The sequence below is a fragment of the Podarcis filfolensis genome (assembly GCF_964270895.1).
Source record: "Podarcis filfolensis genome assembly, chromosome: 16".
NCBI lineage: Eukaryota > Metazoa > Chordata > Lepidosauria > Squamata > Lacertidae > Podarcis > Podarcis filfolensis.
Genome location: NC_139620.1, coordinates 25,829,482 through 25,845,626, shown reverse-complemented (window position 1 = coordinate 25,845,626; position 16,145 = coordinate 25,829,482). Strand labels below are relative to the sequence as shown.

General features: G+C 40.5%; 2 protein-coding genes across 4 annotated transcripts in view; one reads left to right on the top strand and one right to left on the bottom strand.

The window, feature by feature from the left end:
- Window positions 1-16,145, bottom strand: part of HNF1A (HNF1 homeobox A) — a 215,194-nt gene that overhangs the window by 40,350 nt on the left and 158,699 nt on the right. For 2 of the 3 annotated variants that reach the window (XM_083590167.1, XM_083590168.1), the window contains exon 1: window positions 1,185-1,582. The exons of the other annotated variant lie outside the window; for it this stretch is intronic. The gene's annotated coding sequence lies outside the window, so the exon portion shown is untranslated. Of the gene's footprint in view, window positions 1-1,184; window positions 1,583-16,145 lie in introns of those variants that run through there. 3 annotated transcript variants of the gene reach the window in all.
- Window positions 1-16,145, top strand: part of SPPL3 (signal peptide peptidase like 3) — a 37,655-nt gene that overhangs the window by 5,364 nt on the left and 16,146 nt on the right. The window contains exons 2-3 of the mRNA XM_083590438.1: window positions 14,777-14,854; window positions 15,930-16,018. Of these exons, the coding sequence (XP_083446564.1) occupies window positions 14,777-14,854; window positions 15,930-16,018 (167 nt within the window). The remainder of the gene's footprint in view (window positions 1-14,776; window positions 14,855-15,929; window positions 16,019-16,145) is intronic.

Here is a 16,145-nt window from a genome sequence, read left to right as displayed (position 1 = left end):
CTATTACTACCTCTTTTTCTTAATGGTGACAAAGACCATCCATAACGTAAGAATATTCTTCACAACTGAGAGTACAGCATTGGGGTGGGGTAAGTGAAAACAAGCTACAACAAGTATCTATAATGTTCACTGCTCCTGCTCAGGGTGCATAGAAAAAAAAACCATTTTGGTTCCTGAAATTCATTCTTATTGTGCAAATAAAAAATAACTGATAGAATTCTACAGGATGTGGTATTAGCGTTTGAAAACAGTCAAGATACCATGATCCTCAGGCATGCATCTCCAGATGGTGGAGATTTCAGATGTCATCCTGGTGCCCAGGCGTCTTCACTTGGTCACAAGTGGCTGGTTGCCAGGTGCAAAATGTTCCTGGTGCCTGGCTAGTTTCGAACACTGGATAAAATGTAACAGGATGGCTAGAACTAGAAAAGAACGGATGTTCCTGATTTCAGGTTTCTCCAAATACTTAATTAGCTTTTGTGTCTCATATTTTTGTTTTTGCTCAGAATGCTGATTAGCAGTATTTTACAGACCAGGGTTAACCAGTAAGTTGTGACTTTGGAAGTGAAAACACTAATTCCAGAGTATCACAGCCTAATATAGCACTCCAGATTTTCTTTTAAAGTGTGGCAGCACACCTGACATGTATAGTTTTTCACAGAACAAATATAGTACTAATTTCAGAGAATCGCTTGTTGTTGAAATTATAAAGTGTCAATATGTAGAAAAGAGTTAATCATTATGTTACTATGTAAAATCATACTGACTTGCTTACAGAGTTATGGTAAGGATTACAGTTAGATAATGCATGTGAAGTGCCTTGACCACTTGAAAGTGCTATACAATTTTAAAATACTAAATCACTACAGTACTCTGTGGAGCAGTTGTTGAGTTTCCTTGCCTTTGAAAATTTGACAAATCTAAAGGTATGTCTAAAGTATGATGACACCATGTGCAGTTCAGTGGGGAAAGGGAGAAATGTTATTTAAGGGTTGGAGAATTAATATTTAAAAGTTAAGAAGTGTAAAAGAGGGCTAATAGTAATCCTTAGTCTCACCCTACTTTTGCAGTTGAAGCTGAGCTCCTGCTTTAGGCCTCAAACAAAAGACCAAGATAATGTTCCCAATTTTTGATTTATAATATTCTTAGCTAACTTTTGACATCTGTCGTGTGAAGTAACTCACTAGATCAAGAGCGGGAAACCTTTTTGGCCTTGTGGGCCAGATTTTCATCTAGCTCTCCTGCCACCTGTGGACCAATATTTGACAGTTGGGCTGGAACACACCTATGAATAATCTGATGTAATAATATCAGGTGTTTGACATGTTGGTTGCCCTGCCCACCTTCCAAAGTTGGCGCACCATGGAGATAGTGGCCAAGCAGAATTCAACTCATCATCAGCTGATGGGCCAAATGTTTCTGGATATCTTAAAACATTTTCTCTTCATTTTGAATTTTTTAAAATAAGGGTTAATGGGTGCTTCAGGTTCTGTTTTTAATGTAATAGACTAAACACTGGTTCTAAATTTATAATCTCTTGAGGATAAGCTCTTCAATCGTCTATGCACGGAGCAAAGGAAGATAATGGTCAGCTTGGATTTACATTGTTTCTAAATACTCAGTAGATTACTAAAGCTTAAATTCCTTTTGTATTGATGAGACAGTAGTCAAAAATGCCATGGAAAAATCTGTATTTGACTTTCACCTGTACAGTACTTGTCTTGTACTTGATTGCCTCTCCTTTGTTCTGTGATGCAGGGCTTGCTGGACCTCAATTCCTGTATGCAGGGCCAAATGAAATAAAACACACACACATGCAGCAACCTAATTTAAAAGTGGAGTACTTTGTTCTCTTGTTTTATTTCTCCTCTTAACCTACGAAACCCTGCATTTTTTAAGATACAGATGTGTACAATGATATGGAACAGAACATATACCAATCCTTTATTTTTCCATGAAATTTTTTCCATGTCATGAATTCTTTAGTAAAAATGAGTGGATGCCAATTGCAAATACAATATTAGGTGAGCTTATTAAAGTTTTCAGCTTTATTTACAAGATTAGATCACTTTCTAGGGCATCAGAAAATTTTCTGATACAAATTACCTTATGCTGGGATTTCACAAAGATGAATAGTTCCTCTTTTGCTGCTGTTAACCCCTGTTCTTTCTAGTTATTAGACCTAGTTCCATTAGTTTGTAGTAGAAATAAATTACTTTCCTACCCTGTGCATTGGAGCTTTTGTGGGCTGAGGCTTCTGTGTTACAGCCTAAGCAACATTTTAAGAGAGGGGAAAGCTCAGTGAGACATTTATTTTCTGCATTCAAATTATTATACATGGGATGCAGTGGGGCATAAGGGTTTGCTAATAGGGTTTGACTTTGGTGTTGAGATTTACTGCAGCAAATATTTTCATTAATTTAACAAAGTTATTTGCCTTTGTTGGGAATGCTAGTTATGTAGCTTGTGATGAAACTTCATGGTACCCCATGCCCATTTGTGAAGCCCTATAAAGGGCCAGAAAATAGCTTTGAGTTTGTTGTTATGCTTGTCTTCCATCGCTAAACATGAGATGCAAGAAATGTCATTCTCTGGTCCTCTGAGAAATGGCCTCCCTCAAGTCATGTTGTTAAAAAGATGCTGCATGTGTATGTTAGTGTGGGTGTGTTTCTAGAAAATTCTTAATTGAGAAAACTGTGGTATTCAGTGTCTTCAGTGCGATGCATGGTGTTTGAATTAATATTGCAAATATTTAATACTAAATACATTATATGACCTGATGTATAGGGATCGACAATTTTTGTCTACCTGTGCTAGGCATGTCCAACATTGTAGTCACCAGGAACTGAGTTGGTCCTGCATGGGGACCAACCAGGAAAGTGTATGCCTGTTTGGCTCAGTGTTAGAAACTGGGATAGAAGGGACCTGGGTTGTGGGTGCCAAAACAGAATGTCTAGTCGCCGGGGTGTGTGTGTCAGGAACACTTTTTATCTATTATTTTGATAAGCAGGAACTAATGTGTAACATAAGCAACACATTGTTAATATGCCATTTGTAGCAGAAATTGTTAATACATGTTTAAAATTGTGTTTATCATAAAAATATTGGTGCTGTACTTTAGTTTTCAAAACACTCTTTATTGTTAAACTCCTTAACATTTTGTTTGTCCTTAACATATACTTCAAGGCTTCAAAGCACATACAGTGGTACCTCTGGATGTGAATGGGATCCGTTCCGGAGCCCTGTTCGCATCCTGAAGAGAACGCAACCCTCGTGTACGCGGGGCGCAATTCCCCGCTTCTGCGCATGTGCATGATGTCATTTTGAGAGTCTGCGCATGCGCAAGCGGTGAAACCCGAAAGTAACACATTCTGATACTTCCGGGTCGCCGCAGAGCACAACCCGAAAATGCTCAACCTGAAGCAACTTTAACCCGAGGTATGACTGTACATTTCAATAATGCTTGAGTGTCAGCCAGGTACAAAAAATGGCACCCAGTCTTTTTGAGGTGCTCACAAATGGAGAATCTTTAGGTGCAAAATGTGCATGGTGCCCTGCTAATTTTGAACCCTGGTTTGACTGCTGCAATGTGTGCTGGGTACCTCAGCAACTAAACAACCAAACAACTCCCCATCCTTCTTCCCAGCATTTGCATTTGGGAGGGAGATGGAATTGCCATGTAACTGCTGGGATGATGCCCAACCTCTTCTACGACTCCCAAGGAAGGGAGGAAATCTGGTTGCTTGTCCTGTTTGGCATAAAGTGGTAGCACAGTTGCCATGGCAAACATGGCAAATAAAAAGTGGTATTATTTATTAGTTTATGTGTTGTTTTGTACACATATCCCACATAGAGAATCATAGAACCATGGGGAAATGTTCATACTTGATTGCAAAAGGTACTGGCCACTTTTTTGTTCTGTGAATTAAAGACTGTTTTTTTGTTTTAAAAATTTTTTTATATATAAATGTATTTGATGAGGGAGTCATGAATCTACATTTATTTATTTAGTGTAGCACCAGTGTTTGAAATTAGCCAGGTGCATTTTGCACCTGGCTATTGGCCACTTGCAACCAAGTGAAGATGCTTGGGCATATTTTTGTTACTGTAACCTTGGTTTCAGGAGCCATTTGGCACCTAGATTATATATCTGAGTTTCTAACACTGTATACTGTCCTTCATCCACAGATCTCAGGGAGGTTCACAACATAAAAATAAAATATTGAAACATGAAATAAAAGCAAAAGAACAAAAGAAACCCACAAAGCAATAAACCCCCTCCCCCTCATCCCACAAACACATTTAAAAGGTGTGTAAGATGTAAATCAGCCAACAGCCTGTAAATCAGCCATCTTGAGCAGCATCCTTCTATCTAGAAGGCTTCCAGCCTCTGTAGCTCAGGGTTACTAGGATGCTGGAGATTCCAGGCCACAGTCCTTACCTAGCTTGCAAATAATAGACCTGTTGCTCTGCCTTGATTGGTATGAATATTAATCACTGGGCTTGCAAGGACAGTGTACACTGTATAGGTTAGGGAGGATTCTATTGTGTGAAAATAGTGAAGGTGTTCATGGATAGAATGATTTGCATAGATAAGATTGCAGGAACTATCGGGGTGTTTTTGATTTGCTCTCTCAGAATGTTCATATTAAAACAACTGATTAAAATGCTGGAGGACTTTTCTAGAGTAACAGTTGTGAATAAAAAAGAAATCTTTTCCTATATTTTGATGCAACTGTTCTGAAAACAAGAGAATAATTGTTGAATCTCCTTACAATTATGTCTATGATGAAGCATTTGGTGCTGTGGCGTTGGAAGTGAGAAGGAATTGTGTTTGAACTCAGACATTTTCCAGACAGCCTCCCACATGTTGGCTGCAACTTAAAGCATGGTTGGCAAAGAACAAGCAAAGGAAAATGGTTGTCTTTCCTACAGCAAAACTTAACAATTGCTCACCTGCTTGGTTATTGTTTCAAGATTAGAACTCTGGTTGTTGACAGAATCTCATGGTTGACTTTTATAATAACTTGAATATGTTGTGCAACTTCATTGGGTGGGGGAAAATAATAAAACAAGAAATCAGTGTACTTAAAAGTTGAGTAAAGTTTCATGTTAGAACAAATGTATTAAATCTTAATTGCCTTGCAGTCATTCTTGTGTTTGCTCATATGGAATCTCATACTAGTATTGGCTACAGAGTCTACTAGGACATTGGATGAGACTTGTTTTTGAGTTTGTTCCATCAGCTGGAAACTACTTGCTCCTCAGTGTACTTTGGTAATGAATAACCCTGCTGACCATTGAAATTCTTCACAAAATTTCCTTCAGTTTTTTGTCTATATTCATTAAAGCACAGACCTAACACAAATGTTTGCATTCTGATGGATTGAGAGACTGTGGCTGTAGCGCCTACACCAGGCACCCCCAAACTCGGCCCTCCAGATGTTTTGGGACTACAAAACCCATCATCCCTAGCTAACAGGACCAGTGGTCAGGCATGATGGGAATTGTAGTCCGAAAACATCTGGAGGGCTGAGTTTGGGGGTGCCTGGTCTACACTTTTTACCTAGTTTGGGAAATTCCAAAGGCTTGATATGATTAAAAGAAATCCCACAGTATTCTACTTAGTAGAAGTATCATGTAAAAACACATATAATAAACCCTTTTCATACATGTTAACTCAGAGGTAAGCCACATTGAGTTCAATTGGATTTGCTCCCAAGTAAGTACATAGCATTTCAGACTTGGGCAAGTATACCAGTTGCAACCGTACATGGACAGAGGGAGTCTGGCTTCAGTTGTCCATGCTGTGGTAGTCTCTAGAATAGAGGTTGTAATGTGTTTAACATGGGACTGCCTTTAAAGACTGTTAAAGACTGTGTGTCTTTTAGATTACTAACTGAGGCAAGACTTTATGATCGCATTATGCCTGTCCTTTTCTGGGCCTAATTTAAAGTGCTAGTTTTAACCTCTGAAATACCATAATCTGGTGAGAGAACCAAACTTTTTGTGTTTTTTTAACATAGCAGTTGAAATCATTTTGCCTTTTGTGTTTTTCCACTTGCACTTTGCATTTTTCTCCTATTCATGATAGTGTCATGTAGCATTCTGATGTGAACAATGGTATTGATGGAGGATGGAATATAAATTGTATGAATGAATACCTTTACAATGCTATAATATGATTATTGATTGATATTTTTTTTAACTGTCAGGTGTATTCCATCACATTGTCTGGAAATGTAAACCTGACTGTGAAGAACTTCATTTTCTGGAGATAGCATTTCAGAGTCATAGAAGGCGTATAACATCTTCAATTGCATGTGATCAAGCTATTGAACAAATGTGCCATAAAGATGCAGAATGAAAATGTGACTTGACTCTAATAACTATGGGATGTCAGTCTGTCTCACAACATCTTCATTTCTTTAGAAAACCATGCCAGCAAAATGATGCTCTGTACCATTACCACAGAAGAACAAATTGCTTTGCAGGTTAGAATGAACCACATGTGTGCTTCTTCCCACCTTAGCCAGGGCTGACATTTAAGGGAAGACATATTTGCTATCACCTGGTTGACTAGATGTCCAGCGACTGACAGTGTACCAAAGGCAGTGTGTACTGTAGCCTCAAGCAAATGACTAATCAGACATTGAAATGTCCTGCTGTTGGGCATTTTTGCCATGAGTTATATAAATAGAGATGTGTGAGAACCTTTGACAGAAAACAGAGAATCACAGAATTCATAAAGAGATATCTGATGAGACTGACTGTAGTATGATGATTTGAGTTAAGAGCAGAGATGGGCAGTGTTATCTTGGCTAGACTGAGAGCAGCTAGAAGGGTTGCTGAAGCTGAAAGAATAGACATGATCAGTCATTGGAGGAAAGACTACTGGATGCCCCAGTGGTATTTTAAGCCATCATTGGGATCTATTGGAAGGGCGAGATATGAATTCCTGTAATAGATAATGACAGAATGCAGTAAAATGATCAGAGAGTTTTCATTGAGCTTGATAACTAACAGATATCTATTTTTAGGATGCCATGGTAATTGCCTTAGATAATTAGCTGTCCCTTCATGTTTTTGTCCATTCCTATTTTGTTAGAAATTAAAACATCTGTTGAGAAAGTACAGCATGATCTGTAAGCCTGTGTTATGTGCTATATTTGTTCACTAGCTTTGTGTACGCTATTTCTCTATAATGTCGCCAATCAGCTAACAAACACTATTTCCCCATGAAAACAGAGGCAGTTGTCATTATTTCAAAATGCAGTTACTGTTAATCAGGTGCCTAACCTGTGGCTTGCATTTGCCCCTCCTAAGAAGTTTTTTGTGGCCTTTAAGATTTTGCCTCCTTCGCTCCCATTCTAGCTATATCAGATTGCCAGTGTCTGACTTCCACTGAAAAGAACTCTGTCCTGAAGAAGTCAGTTGCAAGAATAGACAGTAAAAACCACCAAAATATTTTTAACTGTACTGACAGGATGGGCTTAGCACAAATGCTAGGTTTTGGTGTGTGCATATGGTAACCAGAGCTTTGTGAAAACATATTGTAATTGTATCCTTAAAGTGAAAAGCCACTGGAGAAAGTTTGTGTGTTTGTACTTTTTTCTCCCAGTAATTCATTTTAAAACATAGGCTGGCTACATTGTGTATTTCACCCTAAGCAATAGGAATAGTTATGGCAAAGGGTGGTACGTTAGGCTAACGCAGACTTGTAAGTAGCCACTTGTCTTTGGCAACCCGATGAGTCCCCATTCTAGTTCTAAAAAGCTACTGGCTCTTTAAGACTAAAAGTCTGCATCTTAGGTAGATCGTGTCTCTCTGGAAATACCCCTGGGCCCCTTCACATTGGAGTTCACTACTTCCAGCTACAGCTCAAATATTTAAAAAGTCAGCCCCTCTCCCTCTATGACAGTGGAATGGGTAAGGGGGAACTCAGAGGCTTGTAGCTGCATGAGCACCTTCTTGTGTGCTCCATTGCTATCCGTTCCCCTTCTACAGATAGAAAAAAGGGACTGTGCACCACATGGAAAAAATACAGTGGTACTTCAGGTTACATACGCTTCAGGTTACAGACTCCACTAACCCAGAAATAATGCTTCAGGTTAAGAACTTTGCTTCAGGGTGAGAACAGAAATCGTGCTCCGACGGCGCAGCAGCAGCAGGAGGAGGCCCCATTAGCTAAAGTGGTGCTTCAGGTTAAGAACAGTTTCAGGTTAAGTACAGGCCTCCGGAACGAATTAAGTACTTAACCCGAGGTACCACTGTACTCAGATGGCTGCTAGCCCAGGAGTAGAGCCTGTTGACCCAAGCACTTGACAAATGAATATGCTCCTGCTGCATTTTCTGAAACTTTTTGCCTTCTGGCACCACTCCTTCCATGAGTACAAAAAGTGCAGGATGAGACAGAGCACTGAGTTGTATTTGCATCATTTGCCTGATGTGACAGATATTTAAATGAAATTGAGATTGTGATCTAGCTGATTGAGGGTTGTGGTTGAGGCTGATGGGTGTGTAGAAGCAACAACAGGGGTGCCTGATGTGGCAAGTGTCTTGGCTCTGCTCTCTCGTTTTCCTAGCAGGGTGGTGGCTGGAGTCTCATCTGGACTACAGCAACCTAGCCATTGCAGGAGAGCAGGAGAAAGACAGGGAGCTTGAAGACCTGACCATAGATCATGGTGGCTATAGCATCTTTCTGAAGGACATTCTAGCTGTTGGGCTTGATGTCTGCCTGCCTGCTTGCAGTTTTTCCTTTGCTGTAGTGGTTGGATTATTGTGCCAGGTGAGGTAAGGGATGAGAGTCTTTTGCGTCATAGTGAACAACATTTGAGCCTTGCCCCGCATAGCCCTTGAAGGAGGTGTAAGGACTCTTACAGGTTTCTAGAGTCCTTCTGCCTCCTTCCTAAAGTGCTTTCCCAGCTTTGGGAAGGAGATGGGAAGACTCCAGGACTCTGCCAGAGCCTCACACCTCCTTCCCAAAGCCCAGCACCTTGCATAGCTGACTTTGGGAAGGCAGCATGAAGGCTGGGGTGTAAATCAAATGTTGGCCTTTCCTCTCCATGTGACAAGGCAGTGTGTGGCCCACAGGTCCCGTGTCGAAGTACTCTTGAGGTCCACTTGGTATGAAAAGTTGGACTGCCCTGATTTAAGTATTTATAATATTTATTTCCCACTTTTGGCAGCTCACTTGTAACAAAGCCCAAAGCCTTCATTTATGCTTGCACATTGGATTTACTGTCACAGTAGTTTCCACATATTCCTAGTGTGTAAGTGTGTGTGTAACTGGATTTTCTTACAGTTGCTTCTTGCTGCGCATCTCTCTCCCTTCTTTGTTGTCCTTCTCACTGTCAAAGCATAGATGGGCACCTGCTGTTTTGCTGTTATACTTGTAAAGCACAACACACATTAATGATGCTGGGTATATAGAAACAGTTCTAAGGTGATGAAGTAAATACTGTATAGGAAATCATCAGGGGTGGGGGGACCTGTGTCTGGTCTCCAGATATTAATTGGGACTCCAACTTCTATCAGCCCCAGCCTGCATGGTGAGTGGTCGGGTGATAGGAGTGGAGTCAAGCAGCAAGGAGAAGGCTACAAGTCCACCACTACACTAATACAGTCAACAACTATTTTGTGCAGGAGTTCTGTTCCTGGCCCCTGTGTGCGTTGGAGGAGCATGTATAAGTGTATTCAGCTACATTCAGCCCTGCCCCCTTTCCCCCTGCCATTCCACCCTTTTTGTGAAATGTTGAGTGATGTTTTTGGGTTACTACAGCACTGTGCGTGTGTGCGCAATCATGCGTCTTTTGGATGAAAGTTAATTGGTCGTTGCCTGTACAATAATTTCCCATGTCTCAAGATAACCCATAGTAATCATTTAAGTGAGAATGTTCTGCACAAATGACTTTTAATGCAAGTACCAATAGAGGTGGGTTGTGTATACAGAGACGTACATAAGAGTCCTTCAGCTGGATCCAGCCAAAGGGGGCCTGTCCAACCCAGCTGGCACTCTTGTTCTCACAGTGGCCAACCAGAAGCCTGTGGGAAACCTGCAAATATATAGTTGTAATTTATTTAATTTTTGCTACATGGGGCTCCCCCCCCATGTGCGTTTGTAGGATTAATTACTTTGCTATTCTTAGAATATGGCTTTGGGTGCATGAGCCACAGCATAACGAAATTTCTGGTTTGTCTGGTTTTAACTTGTTTTGTTTTGTTTTGTTTTATTGTTGTAATTTTGGAATTTTATAGCTGCCTTGTGGGATCATCCTTGTGGTCAAAATGTGGGACAAAAATGTGGGGTGGAGGGGTGTGGAGAGGGAGAATAGCAAATGGGATACTCCAGGACTTCTATGAAAGGACCAACTTGCCTGGATAGCCAGGATAGAGCTGCTAATGGATATCGAAAATGTAAGACATTCTGAGACTTGCCTCCCCATTCAGTTTTGTTTGCTTTGAGATGAAAAAGTTTGTGGGATCTTCTCCCCAGTCCCCAAACTATGCTTTGCAGAATATAGCAGATCCGCAGAGTTTGACAACTGTTACCAAAACCTGGAAACTGTTTTCATTAAAAAAACAAAACAAAATGTTTCATGATTTCAGAGAGATGCTTGGAAACAAATGAACAATATCTGCAAAATAGTTAATTTTTAGAGAAGTGGTGGAACTTCTTAACCCCTTTGATGCAGTTGGTCCACTTAACCTCTCAGGCTGCTATCACAATGGGCTGCAAAACCTTTCCCCCTCAAATTGCCCTTATTTGCATAGGATTTCCCCCCTCCCCCAGTTTGTTTATTTGTAATAGAAAACCACTTGTGACAGTCAGACACAGATTTCAACAGATTTGGTGTCCCCTGTGTGGTGGTTTGGATGTTTCGTGCTAGTAAGGGCCAGGATGAGCACGGATAGTTCTGTGTGTCCAAGGGGGAATTTGGAAATTGATATTTACCAGTGTGGCAAACAAGTAAGTAACCACTTGCTCAGTTGACTGTTTTACCTCTAGTTGAGTAGGCATGGAAACATTTGTAAATGAGAGAAGTGTTTGTTTTGTTTCCCCCTACAATTCAGGCCATCAGTAAAAATGTTTGTGGGCTAGAAACTTCAGTGAACTTATTTGTAAGGCTGTAACATGGTTTAATGTGTTCTGGAAGCTCTCTCCCACCCCCCAACTAGCTAACTGGCTAGCTATTTGACCCTAGCAGCTGCTCTTTCTCTGCCTACTATTCATTCTGACATTGTCCATTTTCATTGTGCACTGCTAGAAAGGTCGAGTTGGAATGTCTGGAAGGACATATTTTTCATGTTGGAAAACTTTGGAGCCATGTAGCTGTGCAATGTGAGAAGCAGAGTCATTCTTGGAATTGTTCTGTAGGTAAAGATCTGTGGAGCTGTCTGTGACAGGCTGGAGAGCTAACTGCTTGGTTTGTTGTTGTGTAGACAAGAATGAGGTCATTGTAAAACATGGGAGGCTGACACCCAGAGCTGTTGCAGAACAGTGCTTGTTGTGTGTCTCTGGGCATGCCCCTCGCGGGGGCTGTGTAGCACTCTCCCCCCTTCTGTCATTAGCAAGCCACCATCATCCAGGGGGTCTTCCCTGGGATAGAGCAGCACATTGTGAACTTCTCTTTTCACTGTTCAGCTATTCTTTGCCCAGGCAGCCATTGGTGGCACCTTTTATGGAGAAACACTTAATATTTAGGGTGGGAGTACTATTTAGGGTGGGAGGAGAGGAATACATTAAAGCTCTTATAAGGTCACAGAACATTTTTTACAAAGTAGCTAACAGAGTCTGTAACACCAGACTTTAGAATTTAGTCTTCTCTACTCTTAACTAGAATCCTGTTTCAGGCAGGTAGCTGTGTTGGTCTGACGCAGTCGAAATATATATAAAAATAAAAAAATTGTCCAGTAGCCCTTAGAGACCAACTAAGTTTGTTCTTGGTATAAGCTTTCATGTGCATGCACACGAAAGCTTATACCAAGAGCAAACTTTGTTGGTCTCTAAGGTGCTACTGGACAATTTTTATATATATTTAGAATCCTGTTGTTCACCAATCTGCGTGTTCATATGCAAAGGAAACATAAATACTCATGATTACTGAACATACACTGAACATACACTAGCTATGCCTTAATTATTAAAAGACCCTGAGATTGCCCTCTTGCTTAAGAAAAGAGTGTTCTTCAAGCACATGGGTAGCCCCAGCAAAAGCAGAATCTTGGTAATGTGACAAAACATCAAGGTGTAACAAGTGAGTTAGGCATCCTGTGAGAAGGTAAATATTATATATTTATTTATTAAAACATTAGCTGAAACTGAAGCAATTCCACAGGGAAGGTGTTGTTCCAGCAGGTAAATCCCGGGTGTGTGTGTGTGTGTGGATAATTCCATAAAAAAGTACAACTCGAGGGCTGAATTTTAGTTGCAAAATTGTTGTAGATAGTTCCATAATTGCAGTCTTGAGTGCCTGCACCTACCAGAAATCTAGATTAAATTTAATTTTGAAGATTAGGGTAAAAACAGTGTATAATTCTACAGTGCAAACCTAGCTAGAGGAAAAGCCACTTTATAATAAAAACATGTAGGTTTAGCTTTCTGTTCAAGCTCAGTGTTGGCTCTGTTTGGGTTATTAAGTGCAGCATGTAAACTTGAGTGCAGGCCTCAGTCCAAGTTAAACGTTCAACTTTTAGTTCAGGTTTTTTCCCTGTTTTAAAAAACAACCTAGAGTGTAACTTACGAAAATTTGCATTGAGGCATGTTGTAGAGGGATTTGGATCATAACATTCCCAGAAAGGGCCTTAACTGCCCACATTCTCACCTTAATCCCCACTAAATCACCACCCACTGTCCACTTCTGACAAAACTTTACATTCACATTGACTGAACTGACCTAATTGCCTCTTCTGAATTTCTATTCATTTCATTTCCGTATATGAGCCCCTCAATCTTACTACAGTACTAGCTGGGAAAAGCTAGCCATGGCTATATGTTTAGGGTAAGGTAGCAAGAGAGCCAACCTTGCAAGTACAAAGAGACCTCATTCTTCATTTGTGTGGAGAGTCCCAGCTGAAGCACTGTGTCAGCTTAAGTGACAAAGTGTCTTGGTAATAAGCAAGTAAGGCACCTGTGCAAGTTCAGCAACATGTGGAAGAGGCAGGGTAGTTAACGCTCCCCGTTATTGATCTGCGTAATCAAAAGTTTTAAAAATAACTCAATAAATAAAAACAACAGGTATGCAGGTAGAAAGCTAGCAGGAGTGTGGGGGGCGGCGGCTATGCAGTATGTTCTAAAGAATGTTGCATGTCTGCTGAACAGAAGTTGCTTAACCAATGGGTTTGTTTTCCTTGCCATTGCTCATCAATCTGTAATATACAATTTTTATTGTAAACACAGTCATCCTTACTATTGTGGCTCTTGCAGGGTGATTGCAACCGTTCTATGCTTTCTCTCTTGAGTGTCTGCTTAAGAGAAATAAACAAGCAAGCGTACTTTGTCATTCCTTGCTGTGCCTGCTCCTGCATTCACTTAGGCAACCCATCAATTCATCAGCAGCCCAGGTTGCCTCAGTCATTATCTCCTGCTAAGCTAGTTCTATTCCAGCTCACGGCTGTGTGTTTCCAGGGGCTCAGCCTCCTCCTGATAACTCCCTTCTGCTGACAGGTGAGGCTTAATCAGGCTTCTTTCCCATGTAGTTACAGAGAAAAGAAGGTTATCAGGTCACCCTGCTGAGAACCTATGATGTAATTTCACCACAGTGGTTTCCAAGCAAGTAGCTTAGCACATACTTCTGAAGCTTGGCATTATGTCTACTGTATATTTTGAATCGACAGCATGTAATAAACTTGCTTCACTTGCATTACTGCTGTGTATTAGAATTTATTTTATTGCTGTTCATTTCTTTGGAATTAATGTGTCACTCTGGCAGCCCTGATGTTGTTGGCTCAGTCGTCAGATGTTTGGGTACTTAGAACCGAAACACACGTGTTCACATGGGCATTGTATTGTGCAAGAGAAGCTTAGGCTTAATGTGGAGCTCCTCTGGTCAAACGGGTTACCTTGCTGTATTATGCATGTGAGAGAACTGATCCCTATAACCTAAGTACTAGATACCTAGATTTAACAAGCAGGCAGGCATTCTGTCAGCAGCCTCCTGCCTAGAGTGGAATGTGTGCTGATGTGACTTAGAAATTCCTGTGCTTGGGTCTTGTACCAAGTGATATGGAGATGGTATTGGTGACTGGTGGTCCTTTTTATGTAGGTGGGAACAAGTAATCTTATCCAAAAACCGTTCAGATTTCTGGTCATAAATTGTAACTTGGCATCGTTCCCTCTTCCCCCAGCTTCAGGTTTGTGGGTTGTATCCAAAGCTAGTCCTACTCAGACTTAGACTAATTGAAATCTTGCTTGTTAGTTGCAGGAGCTGCTGTTGCTTGTTCTTCTTCCCGTCTGTGCCTGAACGTGGATCAGAATAGTTCACATGGCTATGTCCTGGCCTCAGGCCACAAGGCTTCTCCTGTAAATCCTGCCCCCACCTTTTATTTGAGTTTGCTTCTCTGGAATTAAAACAAAGTGCCTCTGGGTTATCTGTCTTTGGTGATAATCCAGTCATGTGAGTGGGTGAACAATGAGAAAATGAGTAAATTCCCGGCTTGTTTAACTTACTGTTGTGTTTAGACACGTGTTTGGGTTTGTGATAATTTAAAAACTGAACAAATGTTTATCAGTTTGGTTCTATAATAATATACTGTACCTCTCTGTCTTTCTTTCCAGGGCTTACTCCCTTGTGGATTCCAGTCAAGTATCTACGTTCCTAATTTCTATTCTCCTCATAGTTTATGGTAGCTTCAGGTACGATTATTTTCTTTGGTATATATAACAAGCCCACCCCTAAAAGAAAAGTCATGAATTGCTGGCCATATGTTGATGCAATATTCCCTAAAGGTAATCTTGTAGAACCATAATATATTAGGTATATTTTGTGTACCTAAAGGGGGTGGAAATGGAAGGTGAAGCAACATTCAGTTTGATCATGACTTGCTAAAGCTGTATTTTAAAGAAAAAATGAACATTTTGCCAATTTGTTCTCATCCTAAAGCATAGAGGCTTGCTTTCTAGCCACACATCACTTTCATTCTGGAAGGTTTAAGATTGTTTAGGGGGATGGAGTGACATGTTTTTTGAATCATTTGGCGGACGGACCCAGAAGGGAAGCATCCAGAGCTGCCAGGCAAGACTGGGTATTTTATTTTATTTTTACAAAATTACTGAAAGCATTTTGAATTTGCTATTCTTTTTCAAGGCAATTTAATGTGAGTGCAGATGCATCATCTCCACCTTTGGTTGTTGGGTGACTGTCAACTGGGGGAGTGGGGGAGAGACTCTTGGGACAAGCGACTCACTCCATCCCTGCATGTTCAATGCTTGCTTTGGACTCGACTAATCAATTTACTTCATGGAATCATGTTCTTGACTCCACTTCTGACGGTCTATAGATTTGAAGGGTACAAATCTTACACTTTAAATAAAGAAATGAATAAGTAATCTGTTTAGACTTCCCTTCTCTTTGCTTTTAGATATCTGTTGAATACATGTTTTTATTTCAGCAGGCCTTTAAGGTTCTGCTGAATTCAATGGTTTTTCTCCCCCTTTTGACTTCTGCTTCTAAGCTTATTCTTATGTTTGCTGCTTTTATCATTTTGTTGCAGCTGTTTATACATTGCTTTTGTAATTTTTTCTGCTTACAGTTTCATGTTTGTAAGCTGTTCTGAATATTTTGCAGAAAAGTAGAGGGGTATCACTTTTGGGCAGCTTCTTAGTAACACTCATTACATTTTGCATTAAATTATATCAAAGCTATGTATTAAATTTCAATAACCACTGCAAATATAAAGTAGAAGGTTTACATGTATTCTTTTGTCTGTAGGTCCCTTAACATGGACTTTGAGAATCAAGACAAAGAAAAGGACAGCAGCAGCTCATCTGGACCCTTCAATGGCAACAGCACAAATAACAGTAAGGACTTCTTGCTCCATAAGCTGAGGATGCAGAACTTGGACTGACCTTGGTCTTGCAGGCTTGTGATTGAGGCCATCCTATATGCTGTTGGAACAAGGCTACCCCTTCTGGGTGTGAACCACAT